A 14,927-nucleotide genomic window follows, 5' to 3' on the forward strand; every position below is an offset into this window, starting at 1 on the left:
GACACCCTGAACTGGTTGCCAGCCAGTCGCCGGGCACACAGAGACAGACAACTCACTGGCTCATCCACACCTAGGGACAATTTGGACCGGCCAATTCACCTGAGATGCATGTTTTTGGAATGATGGAGGAAACCGTGATGCCCGGAAGAAACCCACGCAAGCACGGGAAGAACATGCAAACTCCACACAGGAAGGTTTGATCTCATGACCTCAGAACTGTGCTGCACACGCGCTAACCACTGCGCCGCCGTGTTGACCCCTGTGTATTCTAGGCCTATTGAAATATCTTCCGTGGCAAAAAAATAGACAATATCAGGAACACATCCATATCGTTTTTCTTTGTTAAGTAATATATTATCATCTGACAGGCAAACGTAGAGCATGTAGAATAGTCCAAATCACTTCATTACAGTACAATTGAAAACAACACATCCACTGAGTACAATACATATGTTACAGTTTGTTGCTTTAAGACTAGAGTTTGATCATTTGGTCAGCGAGGGAGCTTATAAGTCCGAGGACGTACACAATAGATACAGTTTTCGTTTTTTTTCCCAGTGTCCTCTTACTGCAAATAAAACAGTGTCAGCCGTGTTCAGTCATGAAAAAAAATACAAATACGGGTCCTAAAAACAAAAGGTTTCAACTGTAGGACTATAACCATTTCAGGTTTGCAAGAGACATCCGGTGACATTGCTGCTTTCTCTGTTAAATGTCCCCAAAATATAACTTAGACATTAGAATGAGATCCAGTGGTGTTGTTTTACAAATTTCAGACATCAATTCATTTTGATAGTATGTTAAAACTGACAAATGCAACAGCATTAAACAGATAAAAGCGTCAGTGCGTTGATAGAAATTGTAATACAAAAGTGAGATCGTGTAATCAAGTAATAACGGTCAGGATAAGATGATTTTACGTTGCAGAACTTGTTATAACGATTTGAATAAGGGAGCCATGGTAACTAAATAACAAAAATGGCCTTCCATTAAAGCTTCATCGATTTAAGTTTGTGCTTCGAACACTTTTATAGCTAACGCTGAAAAGAAGCAAAATACTTGAGCCTTCTTTGTGCGGGTGACAAAACGCATGAGGCTTTAAAGTGCTTCCTGTTTCCCAATGTACATAAGCGAATACTAAATGTCAGTAAAAGTAAAAGTACAGGTACAAGGCAAAACTGTTGAAAATGGCATCAGCATGTTTTATAGGTGGTTTCTTATAGATGTTTTATTTAATTGTTCATTATCTATATCATCACAATCCTCCGAACCAACCCAATAGTCAACTAGCATTTAAAAGTCCAAGTGGGAATTCTTAGATTTGCATGAAGCCTCTGTCCATTCACTGATTTGTTTTTCTTATCTGATGTTTTAGTTTGAGCTACTCAAGTCACAAGTACCCAAAATACTCCAGTGTGTCTGCTTTGATTGCTGAGATAGTTCAGAGCTCAGGGTACACCACAAGGGGAGCTAATATTGCACAAAAGGAATTACAGTAAAAGGCTAAACAGTACTGTCCTTTTTATGAGCCATGTGGTCTTGGAGCTATAGTCAAAAGAACATCTCTAGCGCAAGGTGGGACCTAAAATGTCTGCATAAATGCAAATCTCGACCAAGGTGGTAAAACTTGACAAGATATCCCTCTTGCACTCCATTTTTTCAGTAGAGAGGCTTTTGTCCTTGGCTTTCAAATTCGGACCAAGCATCATTTAGTTCCATGAAAATCATCTTGGCATATTGTTCATAGGGTTGTCCTGTTGCCTGAAAGACACACATCAAATAATCAATTTAAACATCAATCACACATCAATTGCAGGATTTAAAAATGCACTGATTATATTTTCAATCGTTTTCTTGTTGTCAGAGCTTTACTTAGAACTATTATAGTCTGAGTGGGTTAATGGGAGAGAGACAAAGAGTGAGAGAGAGAGAGATTAAATTAACTCCCTCTATTGATTGAATTGATTCAAGAATGGTGATTGATTAACGAGACAATGTGACCAGAGGACAAAGACAGGGGAGGAGACTCCTCAAATGATGTTGTGGTCACTTGATTCCTGTTAAGTATTTCTGTTCCTCATTCATTGTAGACCTGACACCTAAGCTTGCTGCACGACTAATATCAGTGTGAAGTCTGGCCATGCTTCTCCTGCTCTTTGTGCAGTCCGTCCTCACTACAGGGTTGATAGTGAACTCCTCAGATGAAGGATCCAACATCAATGTATTTCTGAAGATGGCGCGGCAAATGGCCCAGCAAATTCAGCCGAATTCCAGCTCCTACGTATGCGGCTTCATTCCAAGGACACCCGCCGAAAGCTTTCCCCTGATGGCCTTGCCGGCCTCCGACTGCGACACTTGCCACCTCCTCCACATTCCCTTTTCTAAATCCTACTCTCACCCCGAATGCCCACGGCAAGCAAAAATGAGACCACTTCACTGTCCAGGGCCACGTGGAAACTGCAAAAGATGCGTGAAGACACCAAAACCGGTTACTGTGCAGCTCATCCCTCAGAGGTTTTCATGGTGTTTGGAAAATGCCGGGACCACCCCTGTCGGGGAATCCGACTGCGTCCATACATTCAAGTGGGATCCTGGTTATCCCGATGGCGACTTCCAAGAAGTGAAATCCGGGCCACGGCACTGCCTGGAGATGGCTGGCCCGACACGGCTTGACTCGTTTGCTCACATCACAGCCATGTGCTCCGTGTCATCTCCAGTAGGGATGTACTGGGTATGTGGGAACATGGCTTACACTTATCTTCCGGTGGATTATAAAGGACGCTGCAGTTTAGCGTATGTTATCCCAGTTATGAGAGTGACCCGATCCTTGCACAAGAAACCTTATCTTCTCAAACGTGCAGTTCTGGATTCCTTCCGGACGCACCATCATTCTCCATTCCCGAACAAAATCGGTGCCTTCGTCCCTTTTTATGGCAACATTGCGGCTTTAGATAAGATCGCTGATCTGTCTCATGCAATAGAAGTTATTGCTGATGAAACCAGTTTGAGTGAAGTGGCTTCTGTTAGACTGCTTGCGTTACAGAACCGAACCGGTTTGGATATTCTCTTAGCAGCTCGAGGGGGATCTTGCTCTATCATTGGATCTGAATGTTGTACCTTTGTGCCTGTTAATACTCCTAATATTGGCAATATCATTAATCATCTGCATGAAATAACCAGCTTGGTTCATCAGGACAATAGTTCTTTACATAACGGGTTTCCTACTTTTGAAGCTTTGACTCATGTTTTTGAGGGTGTGATGATTTTTCTGGTTATCAGCTTCATATTCTATCTCATTTTATCGTGTATCAGGAAGTTCTTATCAAGCATTGAATAAATTACTACCATGATTTGAGGGCTGATAGTAGAATCTGTGGCTATTCTAAAGTATGCATTACTTTTTACTAGCTTATATTTTTTTTGAACTGATGTCACAATCCTGCACTCAGGTTCCCTCTCTATCACTTTCTTTCTCCTTTCTCTCCCCTCTCTCTCGACTTTACCTTATTTGGTCACTCACTTCCGGCTCAAGTTTCTTTCTCACAGCTGTGGTAACTTGTCTTACTTTCCCTCCTATGAAGACTCTCCCTAATCACTCTTTAAATACCCTGCCTTACTGGCTCTGTGCTAGTTCGTAGACTTTTATGTCACCTCCTAAGCACCCATGTCTCAGCGTCTTGTTTTTCCAGTGTACAGAACCCTTGCCGGCCCATCCAGATTCACAAGTACTGCCCGATGAACTCTTGTGCTGTCACCCTCGCTATTTTGACTTACTGGAATTACTGGAAGACCAATCCCTCGCCTGTATCTTAGACCACGATTGTTGCCTTGCCACCTGTCTTCAGATGTCGTGATCCCTTCCCGAATAAAAGACTACTGTTTGCTGTACTAATCAATGTTTTTAAATGTGGATTTATGACAGCAGATGTTTGGGGTAATGTTATAAAACTAAAAATACCCAATTATTAATTTACGGCAAAATGAGCAATGAATAAGCGTGGATAAAGAAAGTCAACAAACCAAATATTTATGAAATTTAATGAATGGATATTTATGGACATTGTACATTTTAAAAACACTTGAGATACCGATTTGTGCAGTAAACAGTAGCCAGTAACGTACTGTCTGGGGAGGCAGGTGAGGCTGTGCCACACATGTCATCATAGAAATGTAAAATTAAAAATACTGTATGGTTAATGGTTATATTTATGCAGTTTTTTAACTTCACAATTTTGGGATTTTCATCTCATCTCATCTCATCAGCCATACCGCTTATCCTCATTAGGGTCGCGGGGGGGCTTTATTTTTCGAAATTACTAAATTTTCACATTATATTATCAATACATTTATGATGTAAATATTACTGTGCTGAGTGTCTGAAGATGCAGAGTGACGAATGCAATTCTCTAGCCAAATGGCACACAACCACCAAACAATATAATTAGTTATAGTTTTAGCCAGTCATGCCATCCAATATTTTTTTACTTTTTGCTCAGACTTTTCTTCAGAATGGAGGATTAAACCAAACAACCAACCAACCATGATGAATAAAATGTAGGTCTATTCACTGTATTTGTAAATCATCTCCAGACATGAACCTCGACGCACATCACATGCAACGGCCTACCTAATACCATTCAGATTTTCTTTCTAATTTAGTTTAATTATGTTTGAAACAACAAGTGTACAAATCGAAACAAGATACATAAATTTGTCAGTTCTTGGTGTAAAAATATGCAATATATTCAAAGCAATGAAAATGAGTACCTTCCTTGTTGAGCTAATGAGAGGAATTTAAGAAAAGTTGTGTGTTTTGCTTTGTTGTAATGCTATGTCGATTGTTTAAATGGACTTTAGGTGTAACCAGTGTCGGAAACTCGTGACAAAAAGTTATCGGACACCAGGGCAACTCTGAAAGGTTGCCTGCCCAGCCATAAAGTTGCCTGCCCCATTTTTCACAACTTGAAACACAATAAGACAACAATTCACGAAGAAAAAAAAAACATTGTTGAAAAGTATTAAGGATTGATAATCAGAATATAGTACAATATAACAAGACTTTACAATTAAGTTTATTATAAATCTACTTATAACATTCATTGCATGTATATGACATCGCTGTTTTCCATCTGACATCAGTATGTACCTGTATTTACTCATCTTCATTCATGCAATGCTCGCGTTGCGTCGTCTGCTACAAGCCACATGAACTCCTTTTCCCACGATGCTTTTAATGTACGTTTAAGTTTCATAGCGTCATAAATCTTTTCTTCTCTTGAATCTTTCTTCTGGGGCTGAGGTTTTGGCTTGATTCCTTCCGTTTGATTTGAAAAAAATATTTTTCTTTCCTTTTTTTTTTTTCTTTCTTGAAAAAGTTGTCGGCCACTCGGGCGGACACGTTTTGTAAGTTGTACGCCCGACGTAAAAGATGCACGCCCCGGGCGTCAGGGCAGATGTTATTTCAGACACTAGTGTTTCTGTGGACTATGGAGGACCACTTCTGTGGTCATATAAATGTATTAATAAATGACTACCCACAAATTCATGCAAAAAGAATAAATGAATGTAATACCAGACTATATGACATGAATGCAATTTATTCACATATTTATGCATATTGTCCTGTATTTTGTCACAAGATGTTGTTTGAAGGAAGGGGCAGATCACACTGGCTGTGGTTTATTGACAAGTGCCCCAATCAACAGCAATGACCTTCTACCCCTAGCTAGCAAGCAGCTGCTGAGGGCATCACTGATCAACCAAGAGTTAAAACATTAAATCATTTTATTTCTAGTAGCTCTTTATTCTCAATGACCATTTATCTAGCCAACACAAAAAAATTAATGGAAAAATGTCACTTTCTATAGATATGTTAACCCTGTGACAGATAAGATGTTGCCTTAAAACATTCCTTTCTCCTCCCTTGATGAAAATAGAGTATTTTCTTGTTTTTCTCACCTTGTCTGGATGGACGACAAGGACTGCTTTGCGATAAACCTTTTTGACCTGCTCTGGAGTCACCAAGTCAGCCATTCCAACTGCTTTCCAGCGCGTTTCTCCTTCCCACAACACTGTATGCATCGTAGAGAGCAGGGCCCGAATGTTTCGTTCTTTCCCCTCGATCCATTCCAAAATCTGAAAAGCCAACAAGCGAAGGTGTAATTAACAGACAGTCAGTAAAATTATCACATTTTCATAACATTTCTTATCCCTTAAAGGGCCATTGTGTTTGACAACGAGATCCTGCTGTATTGTGTCGTGCAACTGAAAATGAGTGCAAAGAAAATGGGGAAAATAACAAACTAAGAAGACTCAGTGACCAAAAGCACAATTTTTCCTTTTCTTTGTTTGGCCAAGCATTTTACAGGCTTTTTGGTTTTCTTGCGTACCCATAGCGGCAAAATAGCGGAAAAAAATGTCAGCTCCCTTTAGGTGTGGATTATGTTGCGTAATCTAAGAGCAAAGTATTTAAAAAAAGCACGTATACGTGATAGTTGATGTATTTTTGGTCATTATTCAAACCAATATTGGGGATTATGTTAATAAATGACGTGTTTTTTATCACTCAGGGGCGCTAAGAAATACACACTAAACCTATCATAACTTGACAGACAACACCCTGTACGGGTTTGCCAGTTGATGGGGACATCAACATCTACAATCAGTTAACCTAAAAATTTTCAATTACTTGACGAGTTTCAATTTTCTTACTCTATTGGTCAGTTATTTTTTTAAAGACATCCTGGAAGGGTGATTCTTTCATTTGGGATCACTTATCATGTTTTTTTAATTTTCTTTGTGCAAACAAAAATGATTACATAATTCAGGAGGTTTTTTTGCAAAACTCACAGCCGAGCTGCCAAATATTGTTAACCGTATTTCAGGGCCCGGTCACACAGCCGTTTGCGTCTGTATCGCGGGTAAAATTTTGCGTTTTTTTTTTTGCCCGTGGTTGCCCGCGATGGAAAATGCGCAAAATTGGCCAACCCGCTGTTCATCGGTGGTATGCCCGCAAAACAGACGCCGGCGACTGTTCCGCTTCCTCATTGCGTCATTTCCGCGTAATTTTCTCGTGTGGACAACGGGTATAAAAGCTGCCTTGCCGGCGGTATGCCGAGAAATGCATCCTTGCCGAGATTTGCATCCCCTCGCTACTACAACCACGCTCGTTTTATCTCACTTTTATATCACTTTTAGGGAATTTAATGGCGAACATATAACCAAAACCACCTCGTCTTGCATTTGTTGGGAATGTAATACAACTTAAACCATTCCGTCTTTGTATTTGTTGTGAATGTAATCAAACGGTAATGCACGCCGTATACAAATCACTTTTGAGCAGGTAACATGTTTATTTTGCCTTTTTCTATTCAAATCGCTCGTATTGAAACTGTTATGCACTCTACCATAAAGCTTATTTCTGCATAATAAGCTTTACGGTAGAGTGCATAACAGTTCTCAAAAGTGATTTATATACGGTGTGCATTACCGTTCGATTACGTTCACAACAAAAACAAAGACGGAATGGTTTATGTTGTATTACATTCCCAACAAATGCAAGACGAAGTGGATTTGGTTATATGTTCGCCATTACATTCCCTAAAAGTGAGATAAAACGAGGTAAAAGTGGTTGTTGTAGCGAGGGGATGCAAAGCTCGGCAGGGATGCATTTCTCGGCATAACACCGGGCTGTAGAAATCATAACCGCTCAAGACACAGTCCCGTGAAGATCAAGATTTCAAGCTATGGCACCGAAGAAGCCAATATGTTATTATTGTGATAGTTTTTCATTTTTATTTTATTATCTTGTTATGAAATGAAAAGAAATGTCAAGAAATAAAAATGGATTAAGACGAGGTCACTACGGTGACGGGGATCCATGTCTCTCCCTTGACGTCTCGAGCGTGTGCTCGGCTAATCGCGCTGTATATTCGCGGAGAAAGGCGTTTGACCGTCACATGCGTAACACGCTAATTTCACGTAATAACACCGCGATACAGGCGCAGAACATGCTATGACCGTGCTCCACCCACGATTACCCGCTGAAATTTCGCGTCCTACCCATGTGTAACCACGCCCTGGCCGCGGCCAGAGCACGTCGTTCCGCCTCATTTCCGCGTCATTACCTCGTGTGCCGCCCGCGGTTACACGTGGTCTAAAGTTTTGAGCAGGGCAAAACTTTTTCGCGCGGCCAATCGCGTGTGAATTTCCGGCCGCGTGTAAAGCACTGCCGTATCTCGGCTGTATGGCGATCTCAAAGCGTCCAACAGCGTATGCTTCACAGGCGGAAATTTCTGGCCGTGATTCAGACGCAAACGGCTGTGTGACCGGGCCCTCAGAATGGAAATGGAAATTTTTGATTTTGAAAATATCTTCCTGGCAGTATTTTAGTGTGCCGTTTTGGATTGAAAGTGATTCTCAGACAATGTTATCACTTAAAAAACTGCAAACGACAATTAGTAAGTTTATTGTCACAATTTGATACAAATATATTACATATACCGGAGCCATACCCCCCTTGTGGCATGTGGCTAGAACACATTCACATTTTTGACTCTTTCTGGGAGATTGATACAGAGAAGCGGATTACCAGCTTTCTTGCGCAACGCCTGTCTTTGGGAGTCATTAAGTGACCAAACCCCCCAATTCCAACCCCTAATGCTGAGCGTCAGGCAGTCAGGCAATGGGTACCAATGTTGTAAGTCTTAGGTATGACCTGGCTGAGGCTTGGACCAGCAACCTCCCAGTCTCAGGGCACGCCCTACCCTCAAGGCCACCGAGCTGGTGATGAAAATATAAGTGTTTTATATTTTGAACATTCAACCATATCAGTGATTAAAATGTAAACAGTGATGGACAACTGGTTTAATAAAGCACTTTGATATTGATTGATTCCTCGAGATGTCACTCTTTGTCAAAGGTTGCACTCAAAGTGTATTGAACTAGTCTTTGTGTTTGAATCAAGAGCACCATCTAGAGTTGAAAAAATCATACCTGCTTTATTTTGTTTTAATTTTTTGTAAATTTCATCGGAGATACGTACTCCGTAATTTGCAATAAACTGGTGTAGTAAATTAAAGAAAATTTGTAATATTTGGTAGCTATGTGACACGTTCTAATTTATTTCATGATACCTATTTGTAATCGATTTCTATTGACAGTCGAAGTATACATAAAGGTCTGGATGACAAACTAAAGATATCACACCAGTTAATTTTGATTAGTCGATACCTTAATTTTTTCTGGGTCCATCTCTTTGGCCATTTCCTCCTTCCTCATTTCTGCTATAGTCCTAGGTCCTTTCTTTTCTTTGGCCCCTGCAAAGCCTTGACCAGACAGCAGGTCATCAAAGTTGGCATTGGAAGCTTTGGGCTTGGAGCCTGAGAGGGATACAAGCAGAGAAATAAATTCACATCCTGGTGTGTGAATTCTTTTTTTTTTCTGGATCAAGCCAGTGACATGCAGACAGAGGAGGCAGGGAAATCTGTGCCTCAACTGTCACCATGAATATATAAAGTTAAACATAAACAGAGTGGGGCAGCACGGCGAGGCAGTGGTTAGCGCTTGTGCGGCACAGTTCATGTCATGGGAACCTCCTGCGTGGGTTCAAATCCAGCTCCAGACTTCCTGTGCGGAGTTTGTATGTTTCCTCCGGGCACTCCGGTTTCCTCCCATATTCCAAAAACATGCATTTCAGGTGAATTGGCCGGTCCAAATTGTCCCTAGGTGTGAATGAGCGAGTGAGTTGTCTGTCCCCGTGTCCCCTGCCCACTGCCCGCGACCCTAATGAGGATAAGCGGTACGGCTGATGAGATGAGATAAACAGAGTGTACAAAAGTCTTGGGCACATTATGATATTTAATATATTTGAAACTATTGAGGATATAAAAACTCATCTGGTAAATTAAGTATTTCTTACATGGAATGTTCAAAGCTGTTCAATGTGAGCACCATTGGTGAGATGACATAACGACAAAGCATATGCGCAACAAAACTACCATATTTGTTCGCGTAAGATGGGGATTTTAACTACCCCAGGATGTTATACACGAGGAATGACATCACTGACCCCAATAACAAAACAATGGGAATCAAACTCTGGTTATAGTGGTGAATGCACCGAACGTTTATTCTTAAGACCATGGGTGAAATAAGTGACATTCAAAAAAGCATTTTATTTTATTTTCATTATAACATGATTTTTATTCACAGAACCAGAAACAAATGTTAAGAGAATGGAGAAAACAGAATCGTCCTGAAGGATACAAATAAACGCAATAAAACACGACGAGGGAAACAACTCTTTGGTAGTAGCTGATGATGATTCGGACTTTGAATGACATTAATAAAATACATCGAAAAATGTTATGTTGGTACTGCATTTAAAGTTTACATTAACAATAAATGATTTAAAAGGTGGAAACCTGCTGGCCTTGAGAGGGATAGGCGCCACCAGGCTGTACTCGCCCAAGACACACAACAGGAAATGATACCCCTACCACCTTAGTTGTTAGGGGATCCATCCAACGAACTAACCGTGAGTAAAAATGATGAGATAATGAAATAAAATCTAAATCTTTTTACCATGTTATCTTTATCCATACTGTTCAAATTTGGCCCTATAACAGCCATGATCCTGGTTTGATTCTCATTGCCCGAACGCATGTTCAGATGATGAGTGAAAACTGTAAAGGAGCTACTCAATATGCATTACCGCTACAACTTTTCACATCTATTTGAAATTGTAGCTCTCTAGTTGACATCACAAATACATAATCAGTTATTTCACTCAATATTTGTATTTTGACTTGTTTAATTGGACAGTGTGTTATTTAGAGTCTACTTGTGGTGGGGAAAAAAATTGAACTGATTTCCTTAATGTTCTGGTGCGCATTATACACGAGTGTTATGGTATTTAGGAAAAGTATCACTGATCACAATCACGAAACATGGGATGCACGAAAATTAAATACTGTTCTCTCTGATGAGTGTACCATAACCTATCCACTTTCCAAAAGTTTAAATCTCATTATCAACTACTTTCAGTCACGGTACCAGAGACAAATGTTAGAGAATGGAGAAAAAAAAGTTGTCCTGTAAGAATTTTTTAAAGACATATCTGGTACTGTTACAAAAAAATTGTGATAATAAGATGAGACCAATTTCCTTTTCATGTGTTGTCTGTATCCAGTGCTCACCCTGCTTAAAATTAGGGGTGTACGTTATACACAAATAAATGCTGAATTTCTTCTGAAAATAGTCGAGGTGACCAAGTTTGATTCTTACCCATCCCCATCTGTGCTTTGCCTGCAGCATTGGGGGAGCCACCCCCAGTGGCACCAGAGAAACTAACATTGTAGTTGGGTCGGTTCTGAGGTGAAGTGTGAGCCATGGGTGTGTGGCTCGGACTCAGCTTTGGTTGTGGAGCATGTCCCTGTCCCTGCCATCCTCCAGTTCCACTGTTAGACTGCCACGATTGGAAGCCGGCTCCTGAGTGGGGCTGCCACCCTCCTGCATGCTGGGGAGATGGTGGAGGACGTGATGGGGAACCCATTGGAGGAAAGGAAGGGGCTGTTCCTGTTGGCGTGGTGGGCTTGCTGGAGAATCCAGAGCCTCCTGGAGAGGGGAGATTAAATGTAAATGTTCGGCATTTATATAGCGCTCTTCAAGTAAATGAAGACCTCACAAAGCGCTTTACAATGTGCTTCACACTTTTCCCTATTACACACTATCTAACCAATAGCAGCATCAGCCATTCAAGGCAACAATCTGCTATCGGAGGCATTAGGGATTCAATGTCTTGCCCAAGGACACTTTGACATATAACTCGGAGGAGCAAATGCAATGTTCGTCTTTCCCTTACAGAGAAAAATAAAAAAAATTAGCCATCACTTAGAATAAGTTAAGTAAAAAGACCAGAACATGGGGACTAAAAAAAAAGTTTTTCCCTTTTTGAGTATTTTTTTTTTTACTAATAAATGACTCACTCGTAAAAAATGTGATATTATGTGTGGTTGATATTCATGGTATACATTATACTATTATGGGGCCAAGTGGGCAAATAAACACTCCGTTGTCCTTTATATTTTTTTTAATCAAAGAGAGTACAAGGTACAGAAATCCTGATTACCTCAAAGCCCAATGATGCCATATACAATTTATTTAAAATCTCTTTAATTTCTGCGTCAGAGGTCTCCTACAGGAATATCTGAAAGGTCAAAAAGTGTGCAAGTAATTTTCTGTAGCTGGTCTTTGCATGGTTAAATGGGGTGAATGTTAATTTCTCTATTTAAAGTATTTCTATTTTATCACTTTTACTATATCGAACATCATAATACTTTGAGCTAGTTTGCGGTCTTTTAAAATAATGCAAAATGTCACTATGTATTAAGTCATAATTTATGAGTTTTCCAGTTATATCCGGTGGACTTCTTAAATCATCACATTAATTTGGTTGTAGTCAATAAAACTCATGAGTATCTATGTATCTGAGTGAAGAATTTTCTTCTGGTTTGGGCTGGACTATAGCCAGACCACTCACAAATTCCAATGAGTCAGTTTATATGCCCACAAGTGTAAATGAGGGCCATTTGGTAAAATTCAACTGCGTTAAGAGACTCTTCTTTCAACGCACCCATCCATTTCTTATAAAATTCTGCCCCGCCTTTTTGCCATTGTTTTTTTGGTGGACGTGATCTTCTGAACAAGCCCAAAATATATATTATTTTTTGTTATTGTTGTATTCGTTTTATTTTATTTTTGTACTTTTTTAAATTGTAATTTAAAAACTCAACTTAACTACTCAACTCCATCCTTTTCATAAACATCGAAGAAGAATAAATCATGCAGAGAACAACTAACTTGATTTGGTACTAAGCTGAAAATGTATTTCTGGATGCGTACTTAACTACAATCATGCTAGGAACCACTGCTTACTGCGTTAGAATAAATGCAGTGACTTACCTCCAAGGTTACCTATGTCAGCAAAAGGGTCTAAGGTGTTTGGCTTGCCTTGATGGGTTGGTGTGCTGTGCACCGAACCTGTCGGGCTGGTTGTGGCTGATCGACTGCCCATTCCCAAGCCAGCGCCTCAAAACGCAAAAAAAAAAGAAACTACCATCTTATTTCATTAGGTTATCTATAGAAAACAAATATACTCTGCTAATTTATCCAGGCAAGGAAATTGTGAGTGCTCCCCTCAATGGTCAGACGTACCTGTGCTTGTGGTGGCAGTCTTGTTCCATTCCCAGCCTCCCATAATGTTTTGCTGCTGAATGTTGACAGTAGGTGTAGCTGTTTGGACGGGGGAGCTTCGTCCTACCCAAGAAAGAGTAATAAATCATCTGCAAATTGATGAGATTGCGCCAACCAGGTATGACATTCTGGGAAATAAGGTCTACACCCTGGACTGGTTGCTAACTCTTTTCAGGTAAAACAGAGAAGAGATCATGATGATTTTGAGCTCACTTCACATGTGTGAAAAGTTTAAATTTGAGTAGAATAAATCAAAGGACTTTCCACTTGCAAGAAGGACCGGGAAAGAAGACTTTAGATAGAAAATTCCATCCCAGTTCAAGAGCCCTCCCATAACCCCCTTCTCATTATTAAATCTTAAAGGTTACAAAAACAAATGGTTGTGGTTATCAAAGAAAAGCAAGTCAAAACAATGAACTACAGTGCACAATATTAGTCAAATTTCCTTTAAATATTTAAAAAGACAAAAATCACACTTGTCACGCGATAATATTTAGAATATAAAAGCAATCTTAGTACCAAGTACAGAAACCCCTCGCCGATATTCGCTTCAGTTATTTATTGCTGGTTCACTCCATCACGGACAATGTGTTCTGCAGACAGCAGGGACTGATTATGGAGAGTGTTCTGTTTGGGTAGGTGTGACTCTTTGTGTCTGCTACTGTGATAGGCTGGTGTATAGTGTCAAACAAACAGTGGGAGGGCGCTTCCTCTGTAAATAAGCTAAAAGGCTTTGCGGCCGCGAGCCTTTAGCAGCTCTTAATATTGAAAATCAATTCTTAAATTAAATCGGCTGAAAGTCTAAAGAGCGCAAAGAAATCCCAGCAGGTGATACGTCCGAGGATTGACTGAGGCGGCGTCGGAAGGGAAAGCAATAGCCCGGCTTCTACGACTAGGCTAACAACTCTGGTAAGCCACCCCTGAGGGCCCAGTATCTTTCCAACACCCGGTTCCTCAGCCATGAAACGAATGACTTGGACCTACAACGTAAGAAAAGGCTACATATTTTATTTTTATTTCAATCATTGCGGAGATGTGGCTCAGTAGGAGGCTACGCGATGCTAGCGCACAGTTAGCCAGCCGCTCTCTAAATTGCTTTCTTACACTGAAAGGAGAATCCCTCCAATTTTGTTATTATCTGTAGATCTATAATTGTTATTTTGTTACGGTCATATACTCTCGGTCGTAATGACGTTGTTTCGAGGTAAGTTTAACCCTTTGAGAGCTTTTCGCGGATTTTCACTATTAGCGGGTGGTTCTAGCCCCCATTAACAGGGAAAACCGAGGGATCTCTGTAACAAATCATTTGTGTAGTTTGAATGATCTCCAACGCTTGTGGGGGCCTCCTTCCAATAGATTGATGCCCTTTTGCTATGGATGCACAAATACACCCTTCTAGTTTTGAACAGGATGCCAGAAAGAAGGACACAGGGCCCTGGGATTATTGGAGAACGAATGCAAATTTAAGACAGGACGTAAAAAAGAAGGAACTATGCCCCTTGTTTATTCAAGTACCAATGCCCCGTGACAAACAGAACTATACCCGTCTCTCTACGCCCCCTGATGGACAGAACTACGGCCATCTCTACAATTAGCAATTCATCGACAAATTAATAAAGGGTAAATTGATAAATAAAAGTGTAGCTCCTTCAAAAAGCTTAGAGCGATTCTTA

The 14,927-nt window shown here is 40.4% G+C and overlaps 1 protein-coding gene across 6 annotated transcripts in view; it reads right to left on the bottom strand.

Annotated features, from left to right (window-relative positions):
- Positions 1 to 329: 329 nt before the first annotated feature.
- The window catches only part of dnajc6 (DnaJ (Hsp40) homolog, subfamily C, member 6), a 105,440-nt gene continuing 90,842 nt past the window's right edge, over positions 330 to 14,927 (bottom strand). For all 6 annotated transcript variants that reach the window (XM_088348787.1, XM_088348785.1, XM_088348788.1 and 3 more), the window contains 6 exons: positions 13,216 to 13,317; positions 12,964 to 13,089; positions 11,287 to 11,616; positions 9,232 to 9,380; positions 5,959 to 6,135; positions 330 to 1,761 (listed from right to left, as the gene is read on the bottom strand). In XM_088348787.1, the coding sequence (XP_088204913.1) occupies positions 1,660 to 1,761; positions 5,959 to 6,135; positions 9,232 to 9,380; positions 11,287 to 11,616; positions 12,964 to 13,089; positions 13,216 to 13,317 (986 nt within the window). In that variant the 3' untranslated portion in view covers positions 330 to 1,659. The remainder of the gene's footprint in view (positions 1,762 to 5,958; positions 6,136 to 9,231; positions 9,381 to 11,286; positions 11,617 to 12,963; positions 13,090 to 13,215; positions 13,318 to 14,927) is intronic.

This window comes from Urocampus carinirostris, chromosome 12 (assembly GCF_059441175.1).
Source record: "Urocampus carinirostris isolate Australia breed hairy pipefish chromosome 12, RoL_Ucar_1.0, whole genome shotgun sequence".
NCBI classification, from domain to species: Eukaryota; Metazoa; Chordata; class Actinopteri; order Syngnathiformes; family Syngnathidae; genus Urocampus; species Urocampus carinirostris.